Source organism: Malania oleifera, chromosome 11, assembly GCF_029873635.1.
Source record: "Malania oleifera isolate guangnan ecotype guangnan chromosome 11, ASM2987363v1, whole genome shotgun sequence".
Lineage (NCBI taxonomy): Eukaryota > Viridiplantae > Streptophyta > Magnoliopsida > Santalales > Ximeniaceae > Malania > Malania oleifera.
In genome coordinates, this window is record NC_080427.1 from 45,958,526 (window position 1) to 45,986,236 (window position 27,711).

Below are 27,711 nucleotides of genomic sequence, written 5' to 3' on the forward strand. Positions count from 1 at the left end.
ATCAACATCCCTAATAGCACCTGTTCACATAACGGTGACCGCAATTACGTGTGTGTGAGTGTGTTGGTTTCTCCCAATTTTTTAAGTTATGAAAATGATATATAGAAAAACCCTCTTCTTGGACATCAAGTAAAACTACTATTTATGACCACTTCAACACAACTTCTAGAAGCCTAGAGTATAGCTCTTAAAGGGGGTTTGGTTTCAAAACCCTACTTTTGAAAAAAAATAAAATAAATAAACATGATGATGACAATTATGAAAGATATTTGATTTAAAAAAACCTCAGGTTTGTATTACTGATGTGAAAACCAAGTTTAGAAAAGGGGCACTAGGTTTATAGTACTACCCTTTGAATAGCAATAATACAACTCATATCACACACTTACCAATACATGCACATACACAAATCATATTAGCCCTACCATAGTAATAATATTAATAATATATGCATGTCAATATGTCATCACACAATAATATTCACATACTAACACTAGTTATGTGCACTGTGCATCGAAGCAACACTTCCTCAAGTAAATAGAAATAAAATTGGTAGTGTAAAATGTTTTGATTTAGAAAGATAAGAATATGACATTCAAATGACCTTTTGAGAATGAAAACAAAATGATTCGAAAGTGAGTTTAACTTTAGGCCCCTACCTTCATTGCATGGTTTATGCTTATTAAATTAAGCAAAACTTCAAGTTTAGGGTTTCCCCGCCTTCTTTTCTTTTTCTTTTTTTGGAAAAAGAGGACGACACCTCCTATCTTTATTAACAAACCCCTCACTTATGGCGAAAAAATACTGTAGTTCCAACCTTGATACTTGGGGAAAACAAAATCAAACCCCAAAAATCTAAAACTAACTTAACCAACTTATTCAAAACCAATAAACCAATGACCAACAACCAAACAAATATTAAGAAAATGGTTCCCCCCATTTTGGTAAATACATTTTTTATTGAAATCATGGAAAAGGTTTTAACCCCCTTTCTAAACACCTATGTTTTGAAATTTGGGATGTCAAAATTTTTAAGTGATTAATTATTACTTTTATCAAGATCCATGTTAAAGAAAGAGAGTTTTAAACAAGTCTTCCATTCAAGAAAGGAGATTACTCCAGTGATCCCTAAAAAGGCTACGGTTTGGGAAAAAATTGTTTTGAAGACAAGCAACATGAAATGAGGGGCAAAATAGGAAAAAAAAATTTATTTTCCAAGGCAAAATGAAGTCATGCTGAAAGTAAGGGAAAACACACACACATATATACACATTTTTAAAGGCAAACTAGTAACCATGCTGGTAGTAAGCTTATAAAAAAAATAAAAATATTTTCAAAGACAAATGAAAATGTAATATGTAATTTAGGGCAAAAAGGGAAAAAATAAATTAAGCCACGTCACGTGTGGGCAGCCGACAGCTCCAAAGTGTTGAGGGCATAAAAGGAAAAAGTCATTTTTCTAACTTTCGTTTGATTACTAACAGAGAGTTGACACAAAGGGGTACGAGCGTCTCTCTAAATTCAAACATAGAGAGAATTTTGATGGAATTTTAAAAACCTCAAAGAGGTCCTTATCTTTACAAAAATCCAATAAATAAATAAAAGGGCAAAATAGTAGGAGCACAAAGAAAATGAAATGGAAAGGAGAGTATAAGAAGACTCAGCCACATGTCTAAACAATTGTTTAGAGCAGCAAGTTTTATTACAATTTTCAGTGGGTGATTGGTTTGGATCCAGTATCTCTATTCTTGGATAAATCCAATGTCAGTACAAAAATCCAAACAAAAGAGCAGAAGCAATATGCCAGTATCTCTCTTTCCTGATGAACCCTTTTCAAAAATTTACTCAAAAAAAGGGAGGAAAAAACTCATCAGAACTAATTCTCATTTCTTATTATAATTAACATTCCAACTTTTTATATGATTGGAAATATTTGATTTCCTTCAAAGATTCCAAACATTTACATTGGAAAGTTTGCCATTGTGCCACAAGGTCAACTACCTGTTTAAGGCACCGGAACTTGGTTGCGCACTTAGTCTTCTCTTTTCTCTCCAAGTTTCTCCCCACATCTTGGCCTCCGCAACAGCGCGCTCTCGATCCAAATTCTTGTTTAAATACCGGGTTGCTTCCTTTGGAGAATTACCATGACCCTCCAAGTCTCCCTGGCCCTCAAAACTTCTTCCTTTTTTCTCCGGCGTTGTTCCATCCCCATTTCTTTGGCAATTTCCATCACTATATATATCCATTCTGTGATCTTCAGATTCATCATCTTGAGCATGAGTGCTGGGTGCTGCATTGGGGTCTAACTGTTGAGACAAGAGGAAATTCAGAGCAAGCACAACGTCACGCATGGAAGGACGGGCATTAGCATTTTCTTGGACACACATTGACGCCACCTCCACAGCCCTACGCAAAACGGGCTCTAGGAACTGGCCTTTCAACTGTGGATCTGCTAACTGCAGATAGTTTTTGCGGTCTCTTAACATGGGTCGTGCCTACAAGCACGCATACCAGAAAGAAAGGCACTCAAAAAACTTGTTAGAAGGCTCTGTGCAGTGTATCATGTTAATATAAGAAAAGAGACACCAATCCAGATGTTGACAGAAGGCATAGGGAAATTCAGAGGTGAGTTCTGTTAAAATTCTATGCATGCCAAACTCTGAAATGCATGGTCATGTCACCATGTGACTTCTATATGGAAATCTGCCCATTGATTACAACCATCTAACATGCAGATATCTCTCAAATTAGTACAATCATTTGCTAGAGTTGATTACTCATAAGATATAACTAAATGGTGTTTTCTACCTCTGGTATTTTTAATAATCTGAACAAGAATTGGATACAGGATTTCCAAGCCCAATTAGAAGAGAGAATTGTTTGGCAAAATTGAAGGCATTTAAAATCATATACGTGAAAAATGGCCATAAAGAAAAAAATTACCCAGTCAACGAGATTGTGTTTCCCATGACCACGGTTTGAATCAAGTGCTTTTTGCCCAGTAATCAGTTCCAATAGAACAACCCCAAAACTGTAGATGTCAGACTTCATTGTCAGTTTTCCTGTTAAGGCATACTCGGGGGCACAATAACCATGAGTGCCCATGACCCTGGTGGAGACATGTGAGTTACCTCCGCTAGGACCAAACTTCGCAAGACCAAAATCAGAAAGTTTTGGATGGAACTTCTCACCCAATAGGATGTTTGATGATTTAAAGTCTCTGTATATGACAGGAGGATTTGCTTCATTATGCAGGTAATCCAATCCTTTTGCTGCACCAGCAGCTATCATCATCCTTATGTTCCAATCCAATGGTTCCTTGTTAGGTGGAAGATCTACATAACAGCCATGGGGATATTAAAATTTTACATGTATGCAATGACAATTTTAAGACAGGACAGCATAAGTTGATGCCAAACCACAGAAAGACAAATTGCAGTAGACATTCATAATCATTAAAATAAGATTAAACCGTAAGAGGAAAAAACTTTAATTTTTTGCGAGTTGGAGAAATAAAAAATTAAGTTATCCTTGGAGCTAGAATAAAGAATGTCCAGTTGTATAATCAGCATGAGAGAGAGGGAAGGAGAGAGTCGGATTATTGGTTCATTATAACATTTAATGAGTATGAAGGAGCTCAAACATGAATAGTAACCCCATATAGAAAACAAAAGAGAAACTGAATTTCACATCATAAATTCATAGATAATGCAATTAAAATATTACCATGGAGATGATCTTCCAAAGAACCTAAAGCCATAAATTCATAAACAAGAAGACGCTGCTCCCCTTCTGCACAGTAGCCAAACATACTAACAAGGTTAGGGTGACGCAGAAGGGAAAGCATGAGAACCTCCACCAGAAACTCCTTGTCACCCTGGAGACCAGTTGGATTTAGTTTTTTAACTGCCACAACCTGCCACATGTGTAACATATTTAAATTAGGAACAGCCAGCCAAGTCATACAACAACTTAAAAAAACACAAAAATTACTGAGATGATGCCAGAAGATCCTGGCTCCTCTTCTAAGTGAATGAAGCATCGAACAAAAATTTCTCAGCTACTGTTATCAGCTACAAAAGATTTTACCTGACCAGTGCTTTTTAGTTGCCCCTTGTAAACAGACCCAAATCCACCTTCCCCTAATAAACACTTTGGCATAAAATTTTTTGTTGCATCTCTAAGCTCCTCATATGTAAATGTGTAACCTTTATTTTGAGCAGCAGGCCCATATTTTGAAAGGGAATGATCCAATTTCGATTCTGTATTGATCTCCGATCTAATTGGATCCACTCCTACAAAATCCAATAGACATGCAAATGTAGACATTAAAATTCCAGGAAATAACTAAATTGGGGTAATATGTAGGGATTTATAGACTTTCAACTTGCATATCAGAATCCTAATCAGCCCAGTTTCGAACAACTGGCTTTGGAGGGCAGTACAGTTCTGTCAAGTTTTATTTTATATTGTTATTCAAATTCTATTCATCCTTTACTTCAGCATTGAAGAACAATTTGGTATGAAAGGACCAAGGATAACAGCACAACATTGAAGAAGAACCAAGTCTCTTGATTATGTTCTCTATGGGAAAATGATTGACCCTTGATTGTGCAATGTTAAGGAAGAAAAATCAATTATAAAAGTCTGAACTGATCTTTGCAAGATTTGCCAGAGATTTTCTGAGCATGGTTGGGGCTTGACTTTAGGTGATGCATTGTAGATATGCCTGGAGCAGCTTTGCTAGAATTAGATCATAATCTAGCGATACACCAATGTTCAATTCAAAATCTTAACTGAGGATTTCATTTAAAACATTAAAATATTCTAAATGAGTTGGAAGCAGTTCAAAAAATGAATCCTATAGATAATCAAAAGTTTCTGCAACTTCCTACTCTCCTAATAATCATGCCATATGTTTAGATTGGACTTTCCAACATGCAAGTGGTTCAGGCGAGGAAAGGAGAAACTTGTGTGGTGGCATGGAAAGGGGCTTATGCCTGAATTTGAAAATGAATATCAAGAGCAAAAGTTCCTGGACAGCAGATGAATCAATTGTGGTTCAAAAATGGAACAGCGGCATTCATAAGCGTATGTTACCTGTATACTGCAAGTGCAAGCCATCCCAGATTTTTGGAAATAAAATCACATCATACGTATCAGAACGCTGCTATTATTACATTCCATCCAAGAAATAGCATAAGCATTTCAGTTATATCAAAATCAGACCTTCAAGGATAGGATGTCCTCTGACCAATTCTAATGGGAATCAGAGGAGGAAGGAGCAACTTATCTCCTTACTAAGAATTGATGACCACCAAAAGATGTTTGACAGCTGAGGCTTGGCCATCCTATACAAACATCTACAGCATCAGCCTTCCAAGAATCACCATCTTTCAAGCCCAATCAGGTGGCGAATAAGCTTCCTTGCATATAACCAAAACTTCATTCTAGATTCTGATTCATTATAAACTACTTTATCCAAACAGACAACACAAGTTGATCTAACCAAACTCTCATCCTCCGTCATGCAGTATACCCACTATAAATGATATCCCATCTGAGCCAAGTTTAAAACATTAAATCAGCTTTAGAAATCTCAAATGGCTGAAAGCAATGTTCCTATGACACCTGAGGTAGGTTGGGAAGTGGGCGATTAGATGGATTGCTCTGACCCAATTTGGAGATCAATTTTTTTTTTAAAATACAGCCAAAGGATTGTTAGGTTCTAAAGCAAAACATGTTCACTTTAGTAGGCTTATACATATTAGGGTTTTTATTTTTTAATAGATGTTTCTTTTTTAGGAGTTCTTTTGTAATTTCATGTATTTTTAGGCGTTTGTGTTTTCTAGTAATTGAGGCTTTCTTATATAGATAGGGTGTGAAAGCCATGCGAAAGTAAGTTTCTATGAATTTAAATAGAAAAGTGAATGTGTTGTGTTTCCCCACTAACTGTATCTCCTTCTTCTTCCTTCTTTTTCTTCTCCCCCACCCCCCCCCCCCCCAACTCTATTTCTCTTCTAATTTCTCTCTTGGCCGTGATCCTACATCGCCGTTCTGCAACATTTGCTCTTTCCCACTCTGCACCAACACCTCCCCAAAAATCAGCATATAAAATTTGATGATATGCAGATACCAAAAATCCTTCTTGTTATTTACAAGTCCCTACGTTCACACTTTTCTTGTACTTTAATTTCACAACTTAAGACAAAGACCTCATTTCCACAGGTCATGTAAAGGAACTTGTCTACACTTCCTCACTACATTCCACAACAAAACGGATGAGATGTCGACTGATACGGGTGACAAAAGCCTATTTTGATCCATTCCGTACATTTTGTTATTTGGATTTTTTCTCCGTTTTCTTTTACAATTTATATCCATTCTCCATTATATCTCATCATTGTTTTCAATTTGTCCTTCTTAATTTATGTGATTCATAAGACATTAAATTGACAGCAATTTATCAAAAGAGTTGGAAGCAAGCCTGTGATTATTGGTCATCTTCCCCTCCCCTCTCCCCATGCCTACTTAACGCAACCCTGAGAGAGATGGGGGAGGGGATGAGAGAGGGGGAGTTTTGGTCATGAAAGATCATTTGTCATATACAACTTCTAGAGAGCCGGAAGGGATCCAAACAACCATCTGATCACATTTATATTGGCGAAAACAAGCACTGAAGCTTAAGTAATTATAATTTCGGCTTTCAATTCTATAAGTTAATATGTGCATACACCCACAGTCAGTCTCATGCAGCAGCTAAAAAACTTTCACCATGTTTAAAGCACATTGGATTTTGTACTTCTTTTCTCAAGGCACACAACTCATTTTGTATGCGTTCAGTTTGTATCTTGGTATCACAAACTGCCTATTCCTCAAGAGAATTCACCAATGAGGATATTTCTGTGCACGATAAATGGAACATTTATAATTCAAACGTGTCAGCATAGGCATTTTTAGAAGACAAGACCTTGAAGAGAACAAAGGAAAATGTAGGACTTATTATTCTTATATGGATTTGAGAACGTTCAAGGGATTTTACAGCCCCTAATCATTTTATGGGTCACATGAGCATTTTTCTAATCTCGGCATTTGGTTTTACGGACAGGGTAGCTGGAATGCCCAAATGATGCAAGGTAGCCCTCTCATACAATTCCACAAGTTGTTGTAATCCTAGTCTATGAGTATTATAGCGGAATGGTTACACTTCTTCTTAAATTACTATCATGCACATCCATGCGCTTTCTCCAAGTTTGATGAATTGGTTATTAGGCTAACTAATCTTCACCAAGAAGGTGGTTATTCCTAGGATTGCTGCATGGTTTGCTTGAACACTCCAAGAGTCCAAGGCCAAGACATAGGCTGTCAAATTATTAAGAAATCAACTACAGCGTCGGGCTTTCACCTTCCTTTTTGTTTGGAAATCAAATAATAAAAAAGCAACATATTATAGCTAGATCTCATGCTGGGCCTGAATGTTGCTCAATAAAAGCTGCGATAACTGAGTTGGATTTTTTGTAGTCCAAATACAGTCTATGAGACATTGTTTTTTGTATTCTCTATTGCATTGCTTTCTTTGTAATAATCTATATTTTGTGCTTGATGAAAACAACTAAGCTACATTATAAGTTATAACTCCCATCAAAGCAAAGAAATTGATCTTAGGTATCTTGTTACTTGTTAGTTGTTAATTCATTTTCTACAACTTTAAACTTGCTCACCCATTCAATAAATTGTTCTCTGCCAAATGCATTTCCAACTTATGAAACTAGATAGAAGTTCCCCCTCCTTCTACTTCACATTTAATTGGTCCAACATCAAACAAAATGGTGATGATTTCCTCATTCCCTGACAGGTTATGGCTCCCAAAGATTACATAAATCAAGCACCTATAGATTTTGTTGTACCCACTGTATAAAAGTTGATAAAGCTTGATATACATTGTTGACTCACAATCTAACGGCTTAACATTTTAAGTAAAGCGGTAATCTAACATGGTATCAGAGCTGGTTACCAGGAGATCCTGGGTTTTAGTCTGTTGCTTGCATTTACTGTGTAGTGTTTAAAAAAATTATTGTGTTCCCTATCATGGGTGCTATTTATTTTGTATTATCTCTTCACGTGCTATCAGGCTGCACATGCGGAGGAGTGTTAAAGCTTGATATACATTGTTAACCCACAACTTAACAGCTTAAGCTTTGAGATGAAGTCGTAATCTAACAAAAGTAAAAAAAATTTAAGAACATAAAGAGTAAAGACTGCATCACCATCACAGCATATATATGACCACATATATATATATATATATATATATATATATATATATATAATCTTTATAACAAGATCACTAGATAAAATATTTTACTGCTAATGATCATCCTAAATTGCCCAAGGACTTGTTCCCAATCGTACAGCCAACTCTTACTGAATATATCCAAGAAACAAAATAATGCTAGAAAAGCACATTGAAAGTTGAAGAACAGAAATAGTAAATACTGCACTACTGTTACCCCATGCCCTAGGGTACCATGACCCCTTCAATAAAATAAAGTCAAAACGCGCGAGTAAGGTGACTCCCACAAGCTTACATAGCACTGTTTTATTAGAGGGGAAATCCTTTTCCATCCTTAAAAGGAATCAAACCTTGGTACTTTGAATAAGAAAAAATAATAATGCTCTGAAAAGCACATTAAAAAATTAAGAAAAGAAAGACTGAAGGTTGCATTAATGTGAACCCCTTATGGCCACATATGACATACCCATTAATCTTTACAACGAGATCACTAGATGAAACATTTTAGCAATTTCAAAATGATCATCCTTCATTTCCCAAAAAATTGCTCCCAATCACACACTCAACTCTCACTGAACAAATCCAGGAGAAAACATGACAATTCTGTGAAAAGCACATGAGCAAGCCAAATTACCCAAGTGAAGATTAAAGAATCAAAAGAAAGAAAGAAAGAACAATACCGCCTGCAGACGAGTCGCGGACGCAAGAGGCTTCGCGCCGCAGATATTCATTCTTAGATTCCGAGTTCTCATCGATCATCAGCCTCTTCCCCTGCTTCAAGCAAAAGTACCGGAGCCAATGAAAGGCCATGTTCTGCTCTGCGATCATCAAATTTGGAAGTTCTTCAGAAAATTAAAGCAAAATAAACCATTTCTCGACGTGGGTATTTCACCAAACAATCAGACACTGTTCTTTACCATATGGGTCGCCCAAAGAAATCAAATCTGCTGCGGATTAACGCATTCTGATTCCAGAGAGAGAGGGAGAGTTTTCTTTTGCTGCGGATTAACGCATTCTGATTCCAGAGAGAGAGGGAGAGTCTTCTTTTTTCCTCTGTTCAGGGATGAATTCAAATGGACGTGCCTCCCATCATATGAAGATCATATGTACACGCATCCCAAGAAGAATTAACATTGAGACTACCCACGCACTCTCTCCTTACATTGAATCTCTGGGAATCCACCAGAGGCAAGTTTTTTCTTTTCCCTTTCCACCATCCTCGCTATTGATTTTTATTTTTTATTAAACCCCAAAAAAAGAAAGGAGAAAAAAAAAACTTGACTTTGCTAACGTCCAAACATGTTTTGCCACGTGTCATTTCCTTTTAAAGTCAATACCTATTTGACTTTTTTGAGATTACCCCATCTAAATTATTCTTTACCTTCAATCCATTCAATATTAATTTTTCATCTAATTTTATTAATAATTTACATAATATCATAGTGGAATTTGCAAAAAACAGAAAAATTATGGACAAGAGTAACTTTTTACCGATAAGTAAAGAATTTCTATTTTTATAAAAGCTTTACAAATCAAATTTGTAAAATCAAATTGAACATGAAAAGTCTTATTTTTTATTTTATTTTCTCTCAATCTCTAATAATATTAAGAATTATATTTTAATAAAAACTAAAATTTAATGATATATATAACTAAATTAAGTATTTATTGATTTAGTATATATGTATATGTATGTGTAGATCGATAGATTTGGTATTCAAATAATAAAATTCGATCTCTTCGATATTTTCTTTTTCCTCGTGTTTTACGTTTTCTATATTTTCCTTTATTTTATTTATGCCTCTTTCCCTTTTTTATATTTTTATTTTTTTCCCTTTATACTTTTCATAATTTTGGTTTATCTTGTAGCATAATAGGGAAATATATTTTTTCCCTTTATACTTTTCACATGGCTCAAATTATTGAAAATTTTTCAAAAAATAGAATTCTTCCCATCAAAGTTTTATGCATTTAAGTGTTTTGAAAATGGAGCGAACCAAAGTGCATAGTTTCTTTTCAAGGAAACAAGTAATTATGTTTCCTTATTGGCTAAATATCTTATGAATGGGATTTATTAATTTAATATATCTCCTTCTTGAGTAAATTGTGGTGTCAAATTCTTATTGGGAGAAGAAAAATTATTAGCTTTGGTGTCTTGTGATCACATTAGATTTTAGGCATACTGTAATAAGCTTTTTATTTTTTTTATTTATTTTTTATTTTTTATTTTTGATTATATAAGAATTCCAGCCACCAACGAGCCCTTCGGACCCCCTGGTGCAGCACCAAACCCACAAATCAGCGTTCTCCACCCCCAAATCTCACCAATCAAGGCAAAGTTCGGAATGCGGACATAGTGCATGCTGAATGGCTTTCCATTTTATTTTATTTTAAATAATAAAAAATAAAAAATGGTTGATTAGTATAAAGTTATTTTGAGATAATTGTAGATAGGCATAGGAGTACTCTAAGATAGTTATTTGTAGTTATAAGGATAAATTTGACATTTTTAAAAGAAAACATCGAAGACAAATCCTCTTTATGGTATTAAAGATTATTAAACATAGCTGAACCGCACCTCTATATTAATTCTTTTATGAACAAATTGATTGATTACTTTTAGGACTAACTATCTATGAATTAAATTATTTGGTTGGCATAACTTTTTCTCGTTGGTATCCTCTTACTATTGTTGTTTTTGTTTTAGGCCTAGTTCTATCTTCCCTATAAAAATATTATGAACTTTAACCCTATGTTTGGACAGATCTTAGAATTGAATTTATATTGGATTTAGATAAGATGTAATATAAAATTATATTAAAATTTGTCTAAATTCACGCATATCCAAATCCGATATCCAAATAAATATAAGATGATACCTTATTTTTTAGTTTTTCAACATTTATATAGGAAAGTAAAGAAAGAATAATTTTTAGTTTTTCTATGCTAATCTTGCAATTTTTAAAAATAAAAAAATAAAACAAGGGTATTTTTATAATTTTGTAAAATTAAAAATATTTTCCTCATCCATCATAATTTCAAATCCATTGGTTTCCAAATAACCATACTTTGCATATCTTGTATAAATTCTTTACAAACACTCCAATATTTAGATATTGAAACTTTTTAAGTTAGAGAATTCAGGTTCGAGCTAGATCTAAGAAAGGGGAAAAATAATTACGAGATGAGAGATAAAGTAGTTCTCATATCTACTGGGAGAATGAATTTATAACTTTAGATTTGAATTTTTTGTGATCTGTCAAACTCAAAGTAATCTCATATTACATTTTTTCGAATTCGGATATTTTGCCCCACGATTAACTTAAAATCTTTTCTTTGATACATAATTCTTCGGACTTCAGAGGATAGCTCGTTCTTATGGGTTCGAAAAATTATTTGTGAATTGATTTTTATGTGAAGAGAGTAATTTTTTAAAGAAACAAGTTAGGGCAAACAACAACTCTTTGGTCACATTTCTCTCTCTATTTATTTTACATTAATTGCATTAAATTGTTTGTGTTTGATTGCTTAGTTGTTTGCAAATTAGGCATGATTCACTCTGTCTCTTTGATTGCTAATTTGGTTAACATGCTTTTATTTATAATTGCTGCTGTGATTGGCAATGGCTGTTGGGTTGCCATTTAAACACTTTAAAAATTACAATTCATCATTTGTCATAGATAACTAAAATGCTTAAAACTATTAAAAAATTTTAGGATATGTTTGGATTAAAGATTTTACTTAGGATCTGTTTGGATCAAGGGAAAGGAAAGGAAAGTAAAATAAGGAGGGAACTCATTTTTTCTTGAATTTTTTTTCTCTATTAAATACTGAAAAAAAATGAAAATTTATTTTAAAATTAAATATTCATGATGTGTAAAATTAAAATTTTGTTAATAGATTTAACATTTTTTTTTAATTTTATTTTTCACTTTTCTTGATAACCAAATATGAAAATATGATTTCTTGATATTTTCCTTTCCTTTTCCTAACATTTTCTCGGTTCTAGACGAAGGCTTAGAGAAAGGGAAGAAAAGAAAAATAAGAAAGGAACTCTTTTGCCATTGTATTTTTCTTTTATATTAAGTTCTATTACAAATAAAATTTTGTTTTATATGATTACAAATTAAGAAAATATTAGTATAATCTTGTTTATGAATTTTGTATATTTTTCATTTTTCTTTCTTACTCTTTCTCGATAATCAAACATGAAAACGTGAATTTCTTGATATTCTCCTTTCCTTTATCTAATATTTTTCAAGTTCCAAATAGGATCTTAGGGTCCGTTTGGATCAAAAATTTTACTTTCGAAAAAGAAAGGAAAATAAAATGAGGTGGAAATCCATTTTCTATTGTATTTTTCCTTCAATATCATATTTTACTTTAAATGAAAGTTTGTTTTAATATGATTAAGATTAAGAAACGTTAAATATTAATGATATGTACAGTTAAAATTATGTTCATGAATTTGACATATTGCTTATTTTCTTTCTCACTTTTTTTAATAATCAAACATGAAATTGTCAATTTCTTGATATTTTCCTTTCCCTTTCTTAATTTTTTAAAAAATTCCAAATAGCTTTTAGGTCCCATTTGAAACTTGAAAAATATTTTTTTTTTTTAAAAAAAAAAGAAAAGAAAAGTATCAAACAATTCACATTTTCTCATTTGGTTAGCAAGAAAACTGAGAAAGAAAAAAAAATGTAGCAAAAATTTATGAACCTAAGTTTGATTTTACATATCATTAATATTTTACTTTTCCCAATTTGTAATCATGTTAAAACAAATTTGCATTTTAGTAGTACTTAATATAGAAGGAAAATGCAATAAAAAAATTTCTCTTTATTTTCCTTTTCTTTCTTTTTCCGGAATGAAATCCTCAATCCAAACACATCCTTAAAGTAAAACCCATAAATATTTCTTCTCAATAGAATTTAATTGAGGTATAAATAAAATTTTTTAACCACTTGGGAAGTGAAGATTAAATTGAGTGAGGAATATTTAGAGAAATAATTGATTATTACTTTCTCAATTAATTAATTTTGACCATCCTTTCCAATTAGGTAAGATTAAATTTTATTATTATTATTTGACCTAAATGAAATATAATCAAAGACCTAGCTATTGAATAGATTTTGTGAATTAATTATGAATTGAACTTGAACCCGGAAGTAGATCTAAATAACAGATTATTTTTAGTATTTACGGATTGTTTTTCAAGTGTGAGAGAGAACCATTAATATTAAGTTTAACAAACATTTACTTAGTTAAAGTTTTAATTTTAATATAAATAATATTTTCTTGTCACGTATATAATGAAAACTATATATAAAAATAATGTAATTTATGTTTAAACAAAATAAAATTTATTAATTATTTTAATTTTAATGAATTGGGGATTTTGAGTTCGTTGTCATTTTCAATTTTTAGAAGAGATCAAAATGAAAAAGAGATAACTTCCCAGTTATCGAATTAGACATGTTTCCAAGGGTGATTATTGTAACGACCCAAATAAAATGGGATTTAAATAATAAAAAGGAAGGAAAATTGAGACAGTAACAGAAGGAGGAAGTTGGCTTCGTCGACGAACGCGCACTTTAAAAGGAATAACCGAGGGGATCAATAGGGGATTCGTCGACGAATACAGGGGATTTGTCGACGAAGAAATACCGAGAGAGGTTTGATCCGACTGAATTTCGTCAGCGAATTTATTAAAGGATTCGTCAACGAATGACATGACTTGTCGATGAATCCCCTGCTCTATAAATATAAAAATCCGGACTTTTACTTTCAAATTAAGAAATCTCTCTCCCCTTTGGTTCTCTCTCTCTCTTTTGTCGATTTCGGGCTAAATTTACGCCGGATCGACAACCTAAAGCCACCACGATGCTCCTAGGGAAGCTCTCTCCAAATCTGCCGGAGCGGATCGTTGGTGAAAGCAAATTGGAAATCATCCCTGAGTTGAGGTAAGACTTTTTAAGTCAAATTTGGTCTTGCGATAGTTATAGGAAATGATGTACGCATGAAAATACTGAAGTTTAATACTGAGAGTTTTCATTTTCAAGGTATTGATCAGGAAATCCTGCGGGTGTTAGACTAGATTATTTTGAGAGCTTTTTCAGTAGTCAAGTAAGGAGATAAATTAAACGAATTCTTTTTAAGAAAATGTATGTATATATATAGCATTTGATTTCTAGAAAGTAAGTATGTTTATATATATGATTTATAGGAAAATACTATTAAAATGATGGTATGATGAATATGCGAAAAATCTGTTAGTGTGACATGAGTATAAAATGTTATGAAATATTGTTTTCTGGAATGGGATTATGATATGGGTTTTTATAATGGGAAAACCGGGGTACGGGCTGAGCTTTTTATATATGTTTGTCGGCATACGGGCCGTGCTAAAATGTAATTTGCCAGCGTACGGACTGTGCTATGAAATGTTTGCCGGCGTATGAGCCATGCTATGATGTGATTTACCAGCGTACGGGCTGTGCTATGATATGTTTGCCAGCATACGGGCCGTGCTATGATGTGATTTGCCAGCATACGGGATGTGCTATGGTTTGCTGGCATACGGGCCGATGATTTTCATGATATACGTATATATGTAAAATAATATGATTGATGTAAAAATTAATGATATGAAATATCCATGTATCACAGTTTCAATATATGTTATATGGTATTAGAACTTGGTTGGCTTGGTTTAGGCTAACACTTGTACGGTACCATTGCTATGTGTCCATGGTCTTCGTGATCATGATATTTGTGTTAACGCCGCTGTACGAAGTGATGTGAGATTGGATGGTCGATGTGGTTTTTAAGAAGTGTGTGATCGTCCCTGGTGTACGGACTAGGTCTGACAGACACATCTGACTTACAGATTGTACTTTTGACTTGGTAGTAGTCGGCCAACCATTGTCAGGTCCCGCTTTCGGGTCACACAACCCAATCATGTGGGGGTAATACATGCAACAGCCAGCTAACCTACCAGGAATGTTTTTATGTTATTATTATTATATAAGATGAGATTTGTTTATGAAAATGCAGTACATTCTGCCATGATTTGATATATATATGTTTTCTCATATTTGACGAAACAGTTACTGAATATATTATGTATGATATATGTAGAACACGAAATACTCATGTTGCCACACACTGGTATTAGTTTATTTCCCTCACTGAGAGATGTCTCACCCCTAAATTTTATAAACTTTTCAGGAGCCCAGATAGGAGAGCGGGAAAAGCCCCGCTGAATTAGAGTTGGGTTTGTTCTTTTTGAAGGGTAAGCTTGGGTAGGGACAGTTGGATTTTTGGGGGAAATGTCCCTAGATTTTGTTTGAGATGTGTATATATTGAAATACAGTGGTATAGTGACTCTGGTATTTATAGTAATGTAACGGATGTTTTATATTTACAATATTGTGATTATATGTTTCCTACTGCTTAAGCTTCCGTTATGTATTCTGATGTATCCTTGGTACCCACGGGTCCAAGTGGATTATGATCTGCTGAGTTGAGATTTATGATATTGATTTTATTTTTATTTTTTAAATGTGAAAATTAAGCAGGTCGTCACAATTATACAAACCCGAATTTTTAAAAAAATTCAAAGTTGCTATTAAACAGTTTGATATAATTAGTAGTGATTCTCTCTCTACCACAAGTTATATTTTTACTTTAGGTGGTGGTGCTATTTGCTGGAAATCTAAAAACCAAACAATAATTGCTAGCTCAACTATGGAAGCTGAGCTTATTGTTTTAGCATTAGTTAGTGAAGAAGCAAGTTGGTTAAGAGATATGTTGTATGAAATCTCATTTTGAGAAAAATCAATACCACCTATCCTAATTAATTATGATAGTACTGCTACAATTGGTAGAATGAATAATCGTTATTATAACGGTAAATCTAGACAAATAAGAAGAAAATACAGTATTGTGAGATCATATTTGAGTAATGGTATAATTAATGTGAGTTATATAAAATCTTCTGAAAATCTTACGGATTCATTAACTAAGGTCTTAGCAAGAGAAAAGGTTTGGAATACATTGAGGGGGATGGGATTAAAGGCAATAAAATCATGAACCACATATGAGGATACCCAACTCAAGGACTAAAAATCATGTAATTGGGTTCAATGGAAAGAACGAATCATATGGTGGTCGTAAGAAATGCACTATTATTTTTGACTCATCCTTATGGTATAAGTGCATTTATCCTGTAATGGAGGAGGTTGAGTTTTAAAACTCTTAATGATAATTTGTATCTCTTACGAGTGGAGTGTTAGAGTTGCAGGAGTAGCCTTAACAGATTTCACCTATGTGAGTGTAATGCCCAAAAAATAATTATTACAGGAGGATATAGTGATTTCAAAGTAATAATAATAATAATAAATGAATAAATTATTATTATTATCATTATTAATTAATTATTATTAAATTGATTTAATTAAATTAGGTAAAATGATGATTATATATATATATATATATATATATATATATATAAGTAAATAATATTATGACATTATGTTAAAGTAAGTAAAGGAAAAAAAAAAAAGAGGAAAAAAAAAAAGAGGAAAAGCTTCTTAAGAAGCTTCAAATTCTTTTCAATCTAAAGAATTAGAGAGAGCCTGTGAGCTCTCATCTCTCACTCCTCCATCCTACTCTCTCTCTCCTCAATTTCTCGATAAATATTTGATCAATTGAAAAACTGAAAATACCACTAGACTCCATTCCTTACCACCGATGTTTCTACCAAAACGGATTTGTCGTAGGAGTAGCGTATACACCACTCTTGGGAAAAGGTATATTCCTTCTCTTTTCTCAATTTCTCCTTAGGTCTTCAACTAAATCAATGATCGAGCACCACCACGGGGTTCTAGTCTCGATCGTCGTTGTTTTGGTTGTAGTAAAATTTCAATTTGGGTATCTTAAGTACCACTCTAAAACGAGAGTGAGATTTTAGAAATTAAGTAAATTGGTTATATTTGAAAGTTTAAATGTTTATTAGAATTTATGAGTCTAGGAAATGTTAAATAATATTTTATTTAGGGTTAATTTAATTAAATTAAGGTTATTGAATTCAAGATTCGGGTGAGCATCGTGGGTATAATTTTTAAATCCTTGCAAGCATAGTTTAGGAAATCAGGTAAGGGTGTTATTTGAGTATTTTTTGATTGGTTATTAATTTATTGAAAGTATAAGCTTAGATATGAATGTATTTTTGAGATTAAATTGAAAAATTGAGATTTTATACAATTCAGGGTTGGTATATATACGACAAGCAGGTTAGGTTTTTAGTGGGTGTTCTCAAGAATCCAGGTAAGAAAATGAATAGTTTATAATTTGAGAAATGTGAGTGTGAGATTATTTTGGGAATTTAGTTATTTGACAGGAATATATATATATGACATTTTCAGGGAAATGGAATTATGAATGTCGTAGGTTTGAGTTAGAATCGGTAGACGAGTTTAGTTAGTCAAGGTAAGGAAAATATGTTATGCTAGTAAATTCAAAAATATTATTAGTAAATTATAGTATTTGTTTATTAAGGTATAGAGTATAAATTATATAGTTTTACAGATTCCAGAACATGAGTTTTATTATTTGTGTGACCTGAGTAGATATTTGTTTAGTACAAAGTTTATATAGTTTTTTAGAATATCATGATTTACAGTGTTTTTTGTATAGAAACAAGTTTTACTAGATTTTACAGAATTATGAATTACAATGTATATATAGACAAATATATTTTATAATCAGATATTATACAGACAAATATATTTTACAGACAAATATTATACAGACAGATATTTATTAGACAGATATTTTATAGATATTATACAGACAGATATTTTACAGTATTTACAGAATGTAATCATTTCCAAAAACATAACACTCAGACATTACAGATTATTCAATTAGATATTACAGATTATTCAGTCAAATATTTCAATTAGATATTACAGTTATTTCAGTAAGATATTTTAGCATTTTAGATCAGATTTATAGTGTTATGGTTATTTTGAAATCATAATGAAATAGTAAGATAATTATATATATTAGTATCATACAGTATCAGATCTCTAATGAATTATTTCAGATAGATTCAGTCAACAAAACACGGTACTATTGTTATTTTCATATCAGAGTGTAACCACATATCTCAGATAGTGAGTGGATTCCGTCAACCGTGTCTATGGAGAGATTGCAGACTCCCCAGTATTCTGGGTTAAGGAGGCCGGTTCGACGAGGTAGATACCAGTACCGTGCCTTTGGAGAGATTGTAATAAAAGCCGAACTGAGAATTGGTAGAGTATTCAAGTGGCTTATCCTGATAGGTCAATCAGAGTTAAGTCCAGCCTACGAGCCTCATAACCCTGTCATGATGGGTTAAATCATGACATACAGATTTTCAGGAATATTTCTCAGTTATTTATATATGTACGGATTTACAGAAAAATAGCAGATATATTATATTCTTATCGATATGGATAAATAGAAAACTCAGATAATACAATTGTATTTTAAGCAAAGTAGGTGTTAGTTGCACATTATTTACATGATATCTCAGTTTAGTTATTTATCAGTAAATTATTTATGTTGACTCAGTTGCCTCACACTAGTAATAACATATTTCTTTTTACTAAGCGTTGTTTCATCCCAATAAATTAACATTTTTTAGGTGATCCAGCTAGACGATCGAATCAGGCTCGCAGGTAGAGAGGTTGTTTACACTACCTGTCTAAAGGGTAAGTGTTATCAAGGGATTGTATTTTTGAGTAGTATTCAGGAGTGTTGGGTAGAAGGTGTTGGGATAATGTATGATTATGTATGTATGTTTTGAGTTAATACTGGATTCTGATACTGTAATTATGGATGCATGACTTTATGTTTTCCGATGTATAGGTGATTTCAGGAGTATTAGAGTAAAATTATAATCAGTATATTTTACATATTATAAAAAAAAAGTGGTATGGAATTTTAGATCGTTACAGTGAGCATAAGTGGGGTCACTCTCTATGAGAATTGAGATTATTCTTAAATATGCTCATGAAACCGGGATTAGCACAAGGTCAAAACGTGCTAGCTATTAAAGCTCACATCAATACCTGAATGATTGTATGAACAGCAATACATTATTTCCCTTAAGTAGTCATAGTTCAAGTCTGAAACCACTACTTACTCTAGAGTAAAAATTATTGTTCACTAAGTAAAAGTTCAATGAAGAGCACGCCTACATTATGCATAATTATTGTAATAGATTTTCTCAAGACTTGTCTTCCCGATGATACAACAGTCCGATCTGAATCGTATGATTCTCTCCAATTCTACGCAAACAAAGAAATATAAAGTTCCACAAAAAAAACACTTTTCTTTACTTGTCAAACTCTCTAGAATCAAAAGAAGAATGATAAAAGAAGAATGAAAATAATCAATTTTATCTTGTGCTAATGCCTCAAGTGCCTATTTATAGGCAGAAAATGACCTTTCATTTTCTATGTACTTAATAAATAAGTTATGTATATATTAAGTAGATACAACCCTAGATTCAAGATACATTCATCTGATTAACCTTGTGCATTTAAGAGATATATGAATAAATGACCATAACCAAATTCAAGATATATCTTCATTTTTCCAAGATAAAATAATAATATACATCTTCTTTTCCAAGATAAAATAATAATATTAAAATACACTAACACTTTGTATGGCCTGATCTAATACATAGTAAAATTAAATTGTCCAAAATTTTCTCCTCCTAATAATACACTGGTTTCGTGCATGAACTTTGTCTGTGCTCCGTGTGCCTGCAGCTCAATTCTTTTCACATACAAAGGGCAGTCTAGCAACTTTGAATACCCTCACCACCAGAGGCCAAATGGAAGAGATTACAGAATATGAAATACACTAGACCTTAACTGTATATACTGAAACCTCCTCCGAACACAAAAACAATGCATGAATACAGTCTAATCTCAACAGTCAGGTTGTGTTTGGGAGCACGGCTTTGCTTTAGAATTGAATTTTGTGGATTTGGATAACACCTAATACAATTTTTTATTGTGTTTTGTTCAAACCTATACAAATTCCAAATCCAGAATCCAAAAATGTAGCTCCCAAACACGGTTACTATTGTATAATTGGCAATGTCTTCACAATAGTTTTCCTTGTAGTACAATGAGATCGAAGATGATTTTCATCGAACGTGCCAAAACCAGAGAGTTTGACGCCATAAGCTTCTAACCTTCGGATGTCGCGTGGAATGGGGGATTGCCAAAGCCCATCCCACCATGCAGGAGGGAGAAGGGGAGTGAGAGCACATTGATTGGGCTGGTTTGGGCAGCTTAATGGACCTGCATGTCTGTTCCAGACATGTCCCCATCCAATCTGATTCTTCAAACCTTCTGACAGTAAATTGCTTTGGAAGCTGCTGAAGAACCAGAAACTAGAATCATTGGGAGAATTCTTCCCTGAAAAAAAGGAGGTAAAAAAAAGTTAGTAACTCACACAGGGCTTTCAAGAGGAAAATGATAGATGACTAGAACGTGTAGAAAGGTACCAAGATTTTGTGCTGCAGCCAGTGCTGCGATTAACTGAGCATAAGTGGTTCCGACGCGTCTATGAGCCCCAGAAACAACTGCATGTTTTGCACGCGATGCAAGAAAGAAGTCGACAAATGCAACCCATCTGGGTGCAGGGCCCCAATCCTTTGTTCTAAAATCTGAATTAAGTGATCCATTAATTTCATGAGATGTGTTTCCTCTGAAATGTTCATAATCAAAATGAAGAACCTGGGGAGGAACAAATGAATTAGAAGCAAATGGGAAAAGAATTTCCATGAAGGTAACATGACCATATATGACTTGACATTTTGGGTTTGAAAGCCTGCCTCAGGTCCACAGTTTAAGAATAGATTGAATCAACAAATAATTTCATGTAATTGTGACTTCAACCAAAGAATTTGCCACATTCAACAAAACATCGCAAGTTGTAAGTTCGGGGAAAATGAGAAGAAGACATCAGCTCCTCTTTTTTTTCATTGATGTTCGGAAGTCGCCAAATGCTTTTATTGGTTAAAGTCACGCATTTGCATTGAATCACCACGCCAAGTAAATTTACCTCCGCAAATTCCTTTACATATGGGGTGATACTTTTTATGACGGATGGCGTATCAGAAACCAGAACTAATTTGGGTTTTGATGCCCGTCGTAGTTTGCGCAGGGCTTTTCTGATGCAGCTCAATGCTGCCTGTACTGCTCTTACAGACCTGAAATATATGGCACAAGAATGTGCGTCATAATCATCATGAACAGTGTTTCTGCTGGGTTAAACAAGGCATTGTTTTCTTTTGATAGCATTTCAAATATGTTCATCACATGTTTTCCTTATGAGATCAAGTTTCAAAAGTTAAACCATTATCTTCAGTGATTACCATTTTTTGTTCAGTCGCTTTGTACTAATAAAACGCACTCCTGTGCTCAAATCACAGAGAAAATAAAACCCCATAATTCCATTTCCATTTTTATTTTTTTCCAAACATGCCCTTGCATAACTTCTGTTGACATTTTCCATTTCATGTAAAAGCAAGAAACTTTAGTGATAGAAAACAGGCATCCTGATTGCAATTTTTGTCAACCACAGAATGGATATAATTCACTATATTTACGATAAAAAGATTACAGCTTGCGCTGGGTGCTTAAGTATTTTAGGCTTCCCAAAAATCAAGTATATTAAATTCGTAAAGACCCACCAGCTTTTCCTAAGATTCTGCATCCACGACAAATCATCAAACATCATTATTTTCCAAGCCAGACAAAAGTTGTATACTTGCAATACCTGTTCATAAGCATCCTCATGTGCAATGAAATGTCAGGGTCAAGCTTGCCACCAAGAGCCCAATTCACTGCTTCTTCAACAGTTTTTGAAGGAGATACAAGGACTCTCATCAGCTCCCCAAATACATTAGGCCTGGGCTGGAGAAGTTCTGGCCTTCCAAATAATTCAAAAGCAACATTCCTCATCACAGGGTGTACATTCTTCAAGAAAAATTGAGCTGCCACAGCATCCGTTGCACCTTGGAACCTGCTGCCCTAAGGTTAATAATCATTTGAAAATGCCTAAAAAAACAATTATTAAAAAAAAAACTTCTCATTTTACCATACGATAGGATGCTTCCACTCCCTCCAATTGTCACAAAGCACATTAGTTCGTTCTGGTTTCTGGAAATCATCGATCCTTATAACAAGACGCCTTCCATATTTTTTCACACAACCATTATGTCTCCACAAATGCTTGACTTCTTTTAAGGTAAAGGAAAGGTTGGTATAAGAAATGAAATCCTCAAAAGGAAATTTGCCCCTGAAAAAAAAAAGGCAACAATTAGAGCACATATAAAGAATTGATGACTGTAGTTTTCAAATCATATCTCTACCTAGCTAAGCTCTATTATGCAGTTCCATTTTGTAAAACCTGCCTGGACAGAAATAGGGGAAAACATGCTAAAGGTAATGTGCTATTTTAAATTTTATGCTCATTGTGGAACATATAATCCCATTGAAAAACCAACAGTGTGCTTTAATTCTTGGAAACATGTGCTTTGACCACCATCCCCATAGGGCCACCCACCCAAAAATCCCCTTTAACTTTCAAACCCCAAACAAGGTATTTGAACCAACAATGAGCATTTGGTGCATGCAATTTCTAACCTCTGATCTAGCAAAAATATGGCTCTTGAAGAGCAAACAAAAACTGCCCAGATGCAATTTTTGCTAGTGAACCATCAAACTAGCATTGTGGATGGTTTACACTGTTATTATTTTTTTTTTAAATAAAAAATAAAAAAATGAGACTGCAAATATATAACAGAAAGGCTTGAGATAGAACCAATGTGCCTGGTTTGCCCGATGATCAGTGAACGGTTTAACATGACACTCAGTGCTGCAGCACTTAAGATCTTGTACATTTCATTTCCAAAACCTGCTTCTGATGCTTTTCCTATCACAAAACCATGCCTGCAAAATTGTTCCGGAGGAAGGCTTCGAACTCTTGGAGCACCTGAAATGGGAAGCAGATGTGACCATGTGAGCATCTGACTCTCAAAACTGTTTCTGAATGGAGCACTGATTTTTACTACAAAGTAAATGTTGCTACAATGTAGCACCAAAGAGGAGAGAAAAGGGGAGACAAAAGATAGAGGAGAAGAAAGAAGACGAGTGTACATGTTTTTCACCAAACTCCCCACAATAATAAGTAAAATGTTGTTACAATGTAGCACCAAAAAGGAAAGAAAGGGGAGGCTAAAGAGAGAGGAGGAGAAAGAAGATGAGTATCGAGGTTTTTCACCAAACTCCCTACAATAATCCAACCTATATAATTTCTTAACTGATTAAATGAAAGCCCCCCCCCCTAGATGGCATCCCTAGGCACAAGGCTCCCCGCTTTATCAGGGTAATTGGAGGGTCGTCATAGTGTATGCAGCCTAAGTCCTACTTTTATTTAAAAAGGTTGTTTCCTAGGACTTGAACCCATGACCAACACTGGTCACAAAGTAGCAATCTTACCATTGATCCAACCCCCGCCCTTATTAGATAAAACCACCCTCCTAAGACATCTAAATTAAAAGCAAGGTCCATGTAAACATAATCCTAATTAGTTACTCCTAAATGGGCTAAGCCCCAGTAATTCATTAATCCAATTCTTCTAAACCAGCCTCTAACAAGGGTCCATCCATTGTCCAACTTCTTTTTCTGCACTGCATTAGCTTCTAGAGCAAGTTCCTATAGAGAGAGAGACAGACGGGGAAGAGAGTCACAAGAAAGCAATCCTCATAAAAATTTATGTACCAATTTAGTCCATTAGTAGTTTCCACATCATTTTAAGCCACAACTATACAGTTCTAGATTCTATTTAGGAGTTCTAATAAATTTCCAATATTCTATGAAGAGCTGTAACAGTCAAATAGGATCTCCTCAAAATATAATAACAGAGTAAGATAGTAGATGTTGATATCATTGAATTGTTTCCTAGGAATAATTCCATGAAAGATACTGTCGTACTCAAGCACAGAGCCCCAGCTCAAAGTTAACGATAATGGAAGTCCATCTAACAATGAAGGCTCACTAGAGTACCTGACCCAAAAGGTTCATTTAGTTGTGTAACAAATTTCTAATCTAAGCTCCATTCCAAGACTAGAAGTTGAATTCAATCATTGAAAAGTGACACAACCACACTTCAAGGTATTTAAACCTGTTCCAGTCCCAGCACCATAAGTTAGGACTTTCCTCTCTATTGAAGCATTGTTTCCTTTTATTTTATTTATTTATTTTTATTTTTATTTTTATTTTTATTTTTATTTTTATTTTTGAGAGTTAGCCTCACCTATAGTGCTATCTCTTCTCCAACTCCAACCAAAATTATTTTGTTTTAGGGAAAAAAAAAATTTATTGACTGCCATATTGCAGGCTTAAAGAGACACATGCCTGCAACAACTTATTTGTACTGCATCCCATTGATACATTTTGCCCCATCTTTTCCAGAAATAGAAACCTATTCTTTCATTGCAGATGCTAAAATGTACTAATCTTCATAAAGGATGATATTAAAACATTTTCAACTACAGCCATTAGCCACGCCATTGTCCCAATATGCTATTGGCATTCATTTTAGATGCCCGTTTCCTCAGTGACTAATCTTGTTTCAATTATAGCTTAACTACAGCTAAGAATTCCAATGCATGCTAACTACCTGTGTGAACATTATCATGTCCGTTTCCAAGCAACATGCTTCTTAGACACTGGATGTTCAGCTCCCATACGTTTATCCTTTACTTGATCACTGACCATTCTAATTCAAAATACAAGAGAGTTGCCCCCATTGAGCCACCATATTTTTTATTTTTTCAGCATAGCCTCTTCCCCACCGCAAAAGAAATACTGTTGCTAGGTTCGTAGCTGGTATAAATTTTTGGAAATTCAGTCAGAGCCCTTTTTTTTTGTGTGAACGACTACTCCTATTTAACATTAGCGCACAGATTCCTTTTGGAGAACAAGACGGGAATGGAATGTTTATCAACTCATTTTCACTCGATGGATTAGCCAAACATTTCTCTCCTGGTCTGAAACAAAATGTGGCATACAAATCACTTACATTAAAATGGCCGCATACAGTTAAATCCAATACAGAGAAACTCCAAAATACGATAACATAAACAATGAACAGAAAGCGCACAGAGAGAGAGAGAGGGAGAGAGAGGATCTACAGTACCGTGTATATCAAAGTGATGACGAATCACTTCTCTAACTCTGAGATTCTCCTTCTGAAACCCTCCGCCAAAACCCTTTCCCATCTCTTCGACCGTCGCGCACGAACGGGATCCTTTTTTTCTCTCATTCAGATGCGGCGCTAATCCGAAGCCGACGCTTGCATTTGCCCCTGCAACAGGTTTTTCGAGCTTAATAGGAAAATTAAAGCCGGCAGGGAGATCGATGGGCCTGAGAGCAAGCATTAACAGGCCAACACCGGTGAACATCCCACACACAATAATGAAAATGTGCACGGACTGTAGTCTGCTGCGAGATCCAGAAGAGTTCCTCATTCTTCAGAATCCGTCGGGACTTGAACTTCTGAGATAGAGATGCAGACGAGAAACGCGATTCTACTTTTCCTCTCTCTCTCGATTTTCTTTTCTTTTCTCTCTCTTCTGTCTTCTCTCTGCTTTTGAGGCTTTGAGGTGGAGAAGCGGTCGAATCCAGGCGGGCGGGGTGATTAAGATGAGCCCAATGGGTCGGTGATGGGCCGAAGTTCGTTGGACCGCCGAAGTATCGGGCTATCCCTGATTGGGCTCTAACAGCAAGTGATGCCAAGTTTCAAATTTGAATTTATATAAAATGATGAATAAGATTATATTAAATTTAATTTTAATTTATATAAATACAAATTAGGTCCTAAAATTCATACTCCAAATACAACATAATAATTTTTTTTAAACTAAACTTTATTGTAATGTTTGAAGTATGGATTTGGGTTTTATCATGTGATGTCGTTAGCTATTTCAAATTTTACATATTAATAGCATATTGATTATATTTATTGAAAAGCCCAAATTTTTTTATGTTACTGTTTTTAGGTGCCATAGGATTTTTTAAACCAAGATTTAAGATCAATTTTCTTTTTGACAATTTATTTTTTATATGAGAGGCCAAAAAAATTTTACAACTTTAAACAAATTTTTTTATTAGTCCCTTCGAAAGTTTTTTTTTTTTTTTTTTAAATAACCCAACAACCATCACATCACTTGTGACACTATGGTGCGGCACCAAACTTGGGGGGTGAAATTCGTTCATCCATTAACGCACCCTTGGTAATTTATCGGAGTAAACTTTCAAGGTGGAATCGAACCCGTGACCTTAGAATCATCAAAGCCACAAGTTAATCCCTTTTAAAGTTATTCATTAAAAAACTATAGTATTGTGATGCCACGATTTTCGTACAAATTTTTTTTAGACAATAATAAATAAATAATCACTCGTCATTAACAACATCCATAAATCGACCACGTCAACAATCCTATTACCATTCATATAACCCGACCCGCATTAGGTACAAGGTAAAAAGTTATTTAATTTATACAACCTAACAGCGGAAGACGGTATATACATAGCAGTCATAATACAATACCTAAAGTATCAACATACATATAAATACATCACCATCACAAACTCAAAACAACTCAACTCTAGGGGAATTACACCTCCCTTAGTCCAAAAACTCACCTTGTGTGCCAAGGTCCCTGCTCCTTATGATCACGGAGTTCTATCACCTGGTCTATCCCTATTCCCTGAAAATTTTAGATAATTTGGGTGAGACACATCTCAGTAAGAAGGAATAAATTATTTATAATGTGTGGCCATATGAGTTCAGTTATAACACAGTTTACTTTTCAAATCAATATTTCATCCGAGAAAAATACACTAATAAACATATTCTCATATTCATATAAATATACAACACAAGCTTTTATAAGCTTTAAAATCATTTCTCAAATTCAATCATTTTCAACACATATTTACTCGCGAAGTTCCTAAGAATAGCGAAGATTACCCGCCCATACAGGTAGCTTCCCTTTGCCCTAACACGTTATGCAGTCAGGTATGACCACATCTGATACCTATCAGGGCACTCACCTTACTCGGTAAGCTCTCAGGCGGAGAGTTTCACTTCACCTCAATTATTTATGTTATTAACTCATACAGTTCCATTTCTCAATTTTACCATTCTCTATTTCTCAATTTCCATTATTTCTTTCATTTCTCATTTTAACCCATTTTGTCATTCTTTTACTTTCCGTTTCCATTTTACTTTTTGGCTTATGAGTACCCTTGGTATCAAATACTAACATCGTA

General features: G+C 34.0%; 2 protein-coding genes across 3 annotated transcripts; both read right to left on the bottom strand.

Moving 5' to 3' along the window:
- Nucleotides 1–1,649: 1,649 nt before the first annotated feature.
- LOC131167759 (probable serine/threonine-protein kinase PBL7) lies at nucleotides 1,650–9,532 on the bottom strand. 2 transcript variants are annotated; one of them, XM_058126639.1, is made up of 6 exons: nucleotides 9,211–9,532; nucleotides 8,974–9,111; nucleotides 4,090–4,295; nucleotides 3,727–3,916; nucleotides 2,944–3,335; nucleotides 1,650–2,306 (listed from the first exon to the last, which is right to left on the bottom strand). In XM_058126639.1, the coding sequence occupies exons 2-6, from the start codon at nucleotides 9,101–9,103 to the stop codon at nucleotides 1,998–2,000; spliced, it is 1,227 nt and encodes a 408-aa protein (XP_057982622.1). In that variant the 5' UTR covers nucleotides 9,104–9,111; nucleotides 9,211–9,532; the 3' UTR covers nucleotides 1,650–1,997. The 2 variants fall into 2 exon arrangements, with proteins under 2 accessions (XP_057982622.1, XP_057982620.1); XM_058126637.1 differs by having other exon boundaries at nucleotides 1,650–2,495.
- A 10,379-nt stretch (nucleotides 9,533–19,911) lies between these two features.
- On the bottom strand, nucleotides 19,912–26,045 carry LOC131167760 (uncharacterized). Its single transcript, XM_058126640.1, has 7 exons — nucleotides 25,574–26,045; nucleotides 23,203–23,365; nucleotides 22,469–22,669; nucleotides 22,148–22,393; nucleotides 21,431–21,578; nucleotides 20,871–21,102; nucleotides 19,912–20,781 (listed from the first exon to the last, which is right to left on the bottom strand). Exons 1-7 carry the CDS (start codon nucleotides 25,902–25,904, stop codon nucleotides 20,441–20,443), a joined length of 1,662 nt encoding a protein of 553 aa, XP_057982623.1. The 5' UTR covers nucleotides 25,905–26,045; the 3' UTR covers nucleotides 19,912–20,440.
- Between the last annotated feature and the right edge of the window lie 1,666 nt (nucleotides 26,046–27,711).

What these genes read in the sequence shown, in the direction of transcription:
- LOC131167759 (XM_058126637.1), bottom strand. Translation starts at nt 9,103, where the DNA reads ATGGCCTTTCATTGGCTCCGGTACTTTTGCTTGAAGCAGGGGAAGAGG. An exon ending in TTTGGAAGATCATCTCCATG is followed by an intron (nt 3,336 to 3,726) that starts GTAATATTTTAA and finishes GCTGTTATGTAG; the next exon opens with ATCTTCCACCTAACAAGGAA. An exon ending in AACACAATCTCGTTGACTGG is followed by an intron (nt 2,496 to 2,943) that starts GTAATTTTTTTC and finishes GCGTGCTTGTAG; the next exon opens with GCACGACCCATGTTAAGAGA.
- LOC131167760 (XM_058126640.1), bottom strand. Translation starts at nt 25,904, where the DNA reads ATGAGGAACTCTTCTGGATCTCGCAGCAGACTACAGTCCGTGCACATT. An exon ending in TGGAAGCATCCTATCGTATG is followed by an intron (nt 22,394 to 22,468) that starts GTAAAATGAGAA and finishes TTAGGGCAGCAG; the next exon opens with GTTCCAAGGTGCAACGGATG. An exon ending in GGCTGCAGCACAAAATCTTG is followed by an intron (nt 20,782 to 20,870) that starts GTACCTTTCTAC and finishes CCTTTTTTTCAG; the next exon opens with GGAAGAATTCTCCCAATGAT.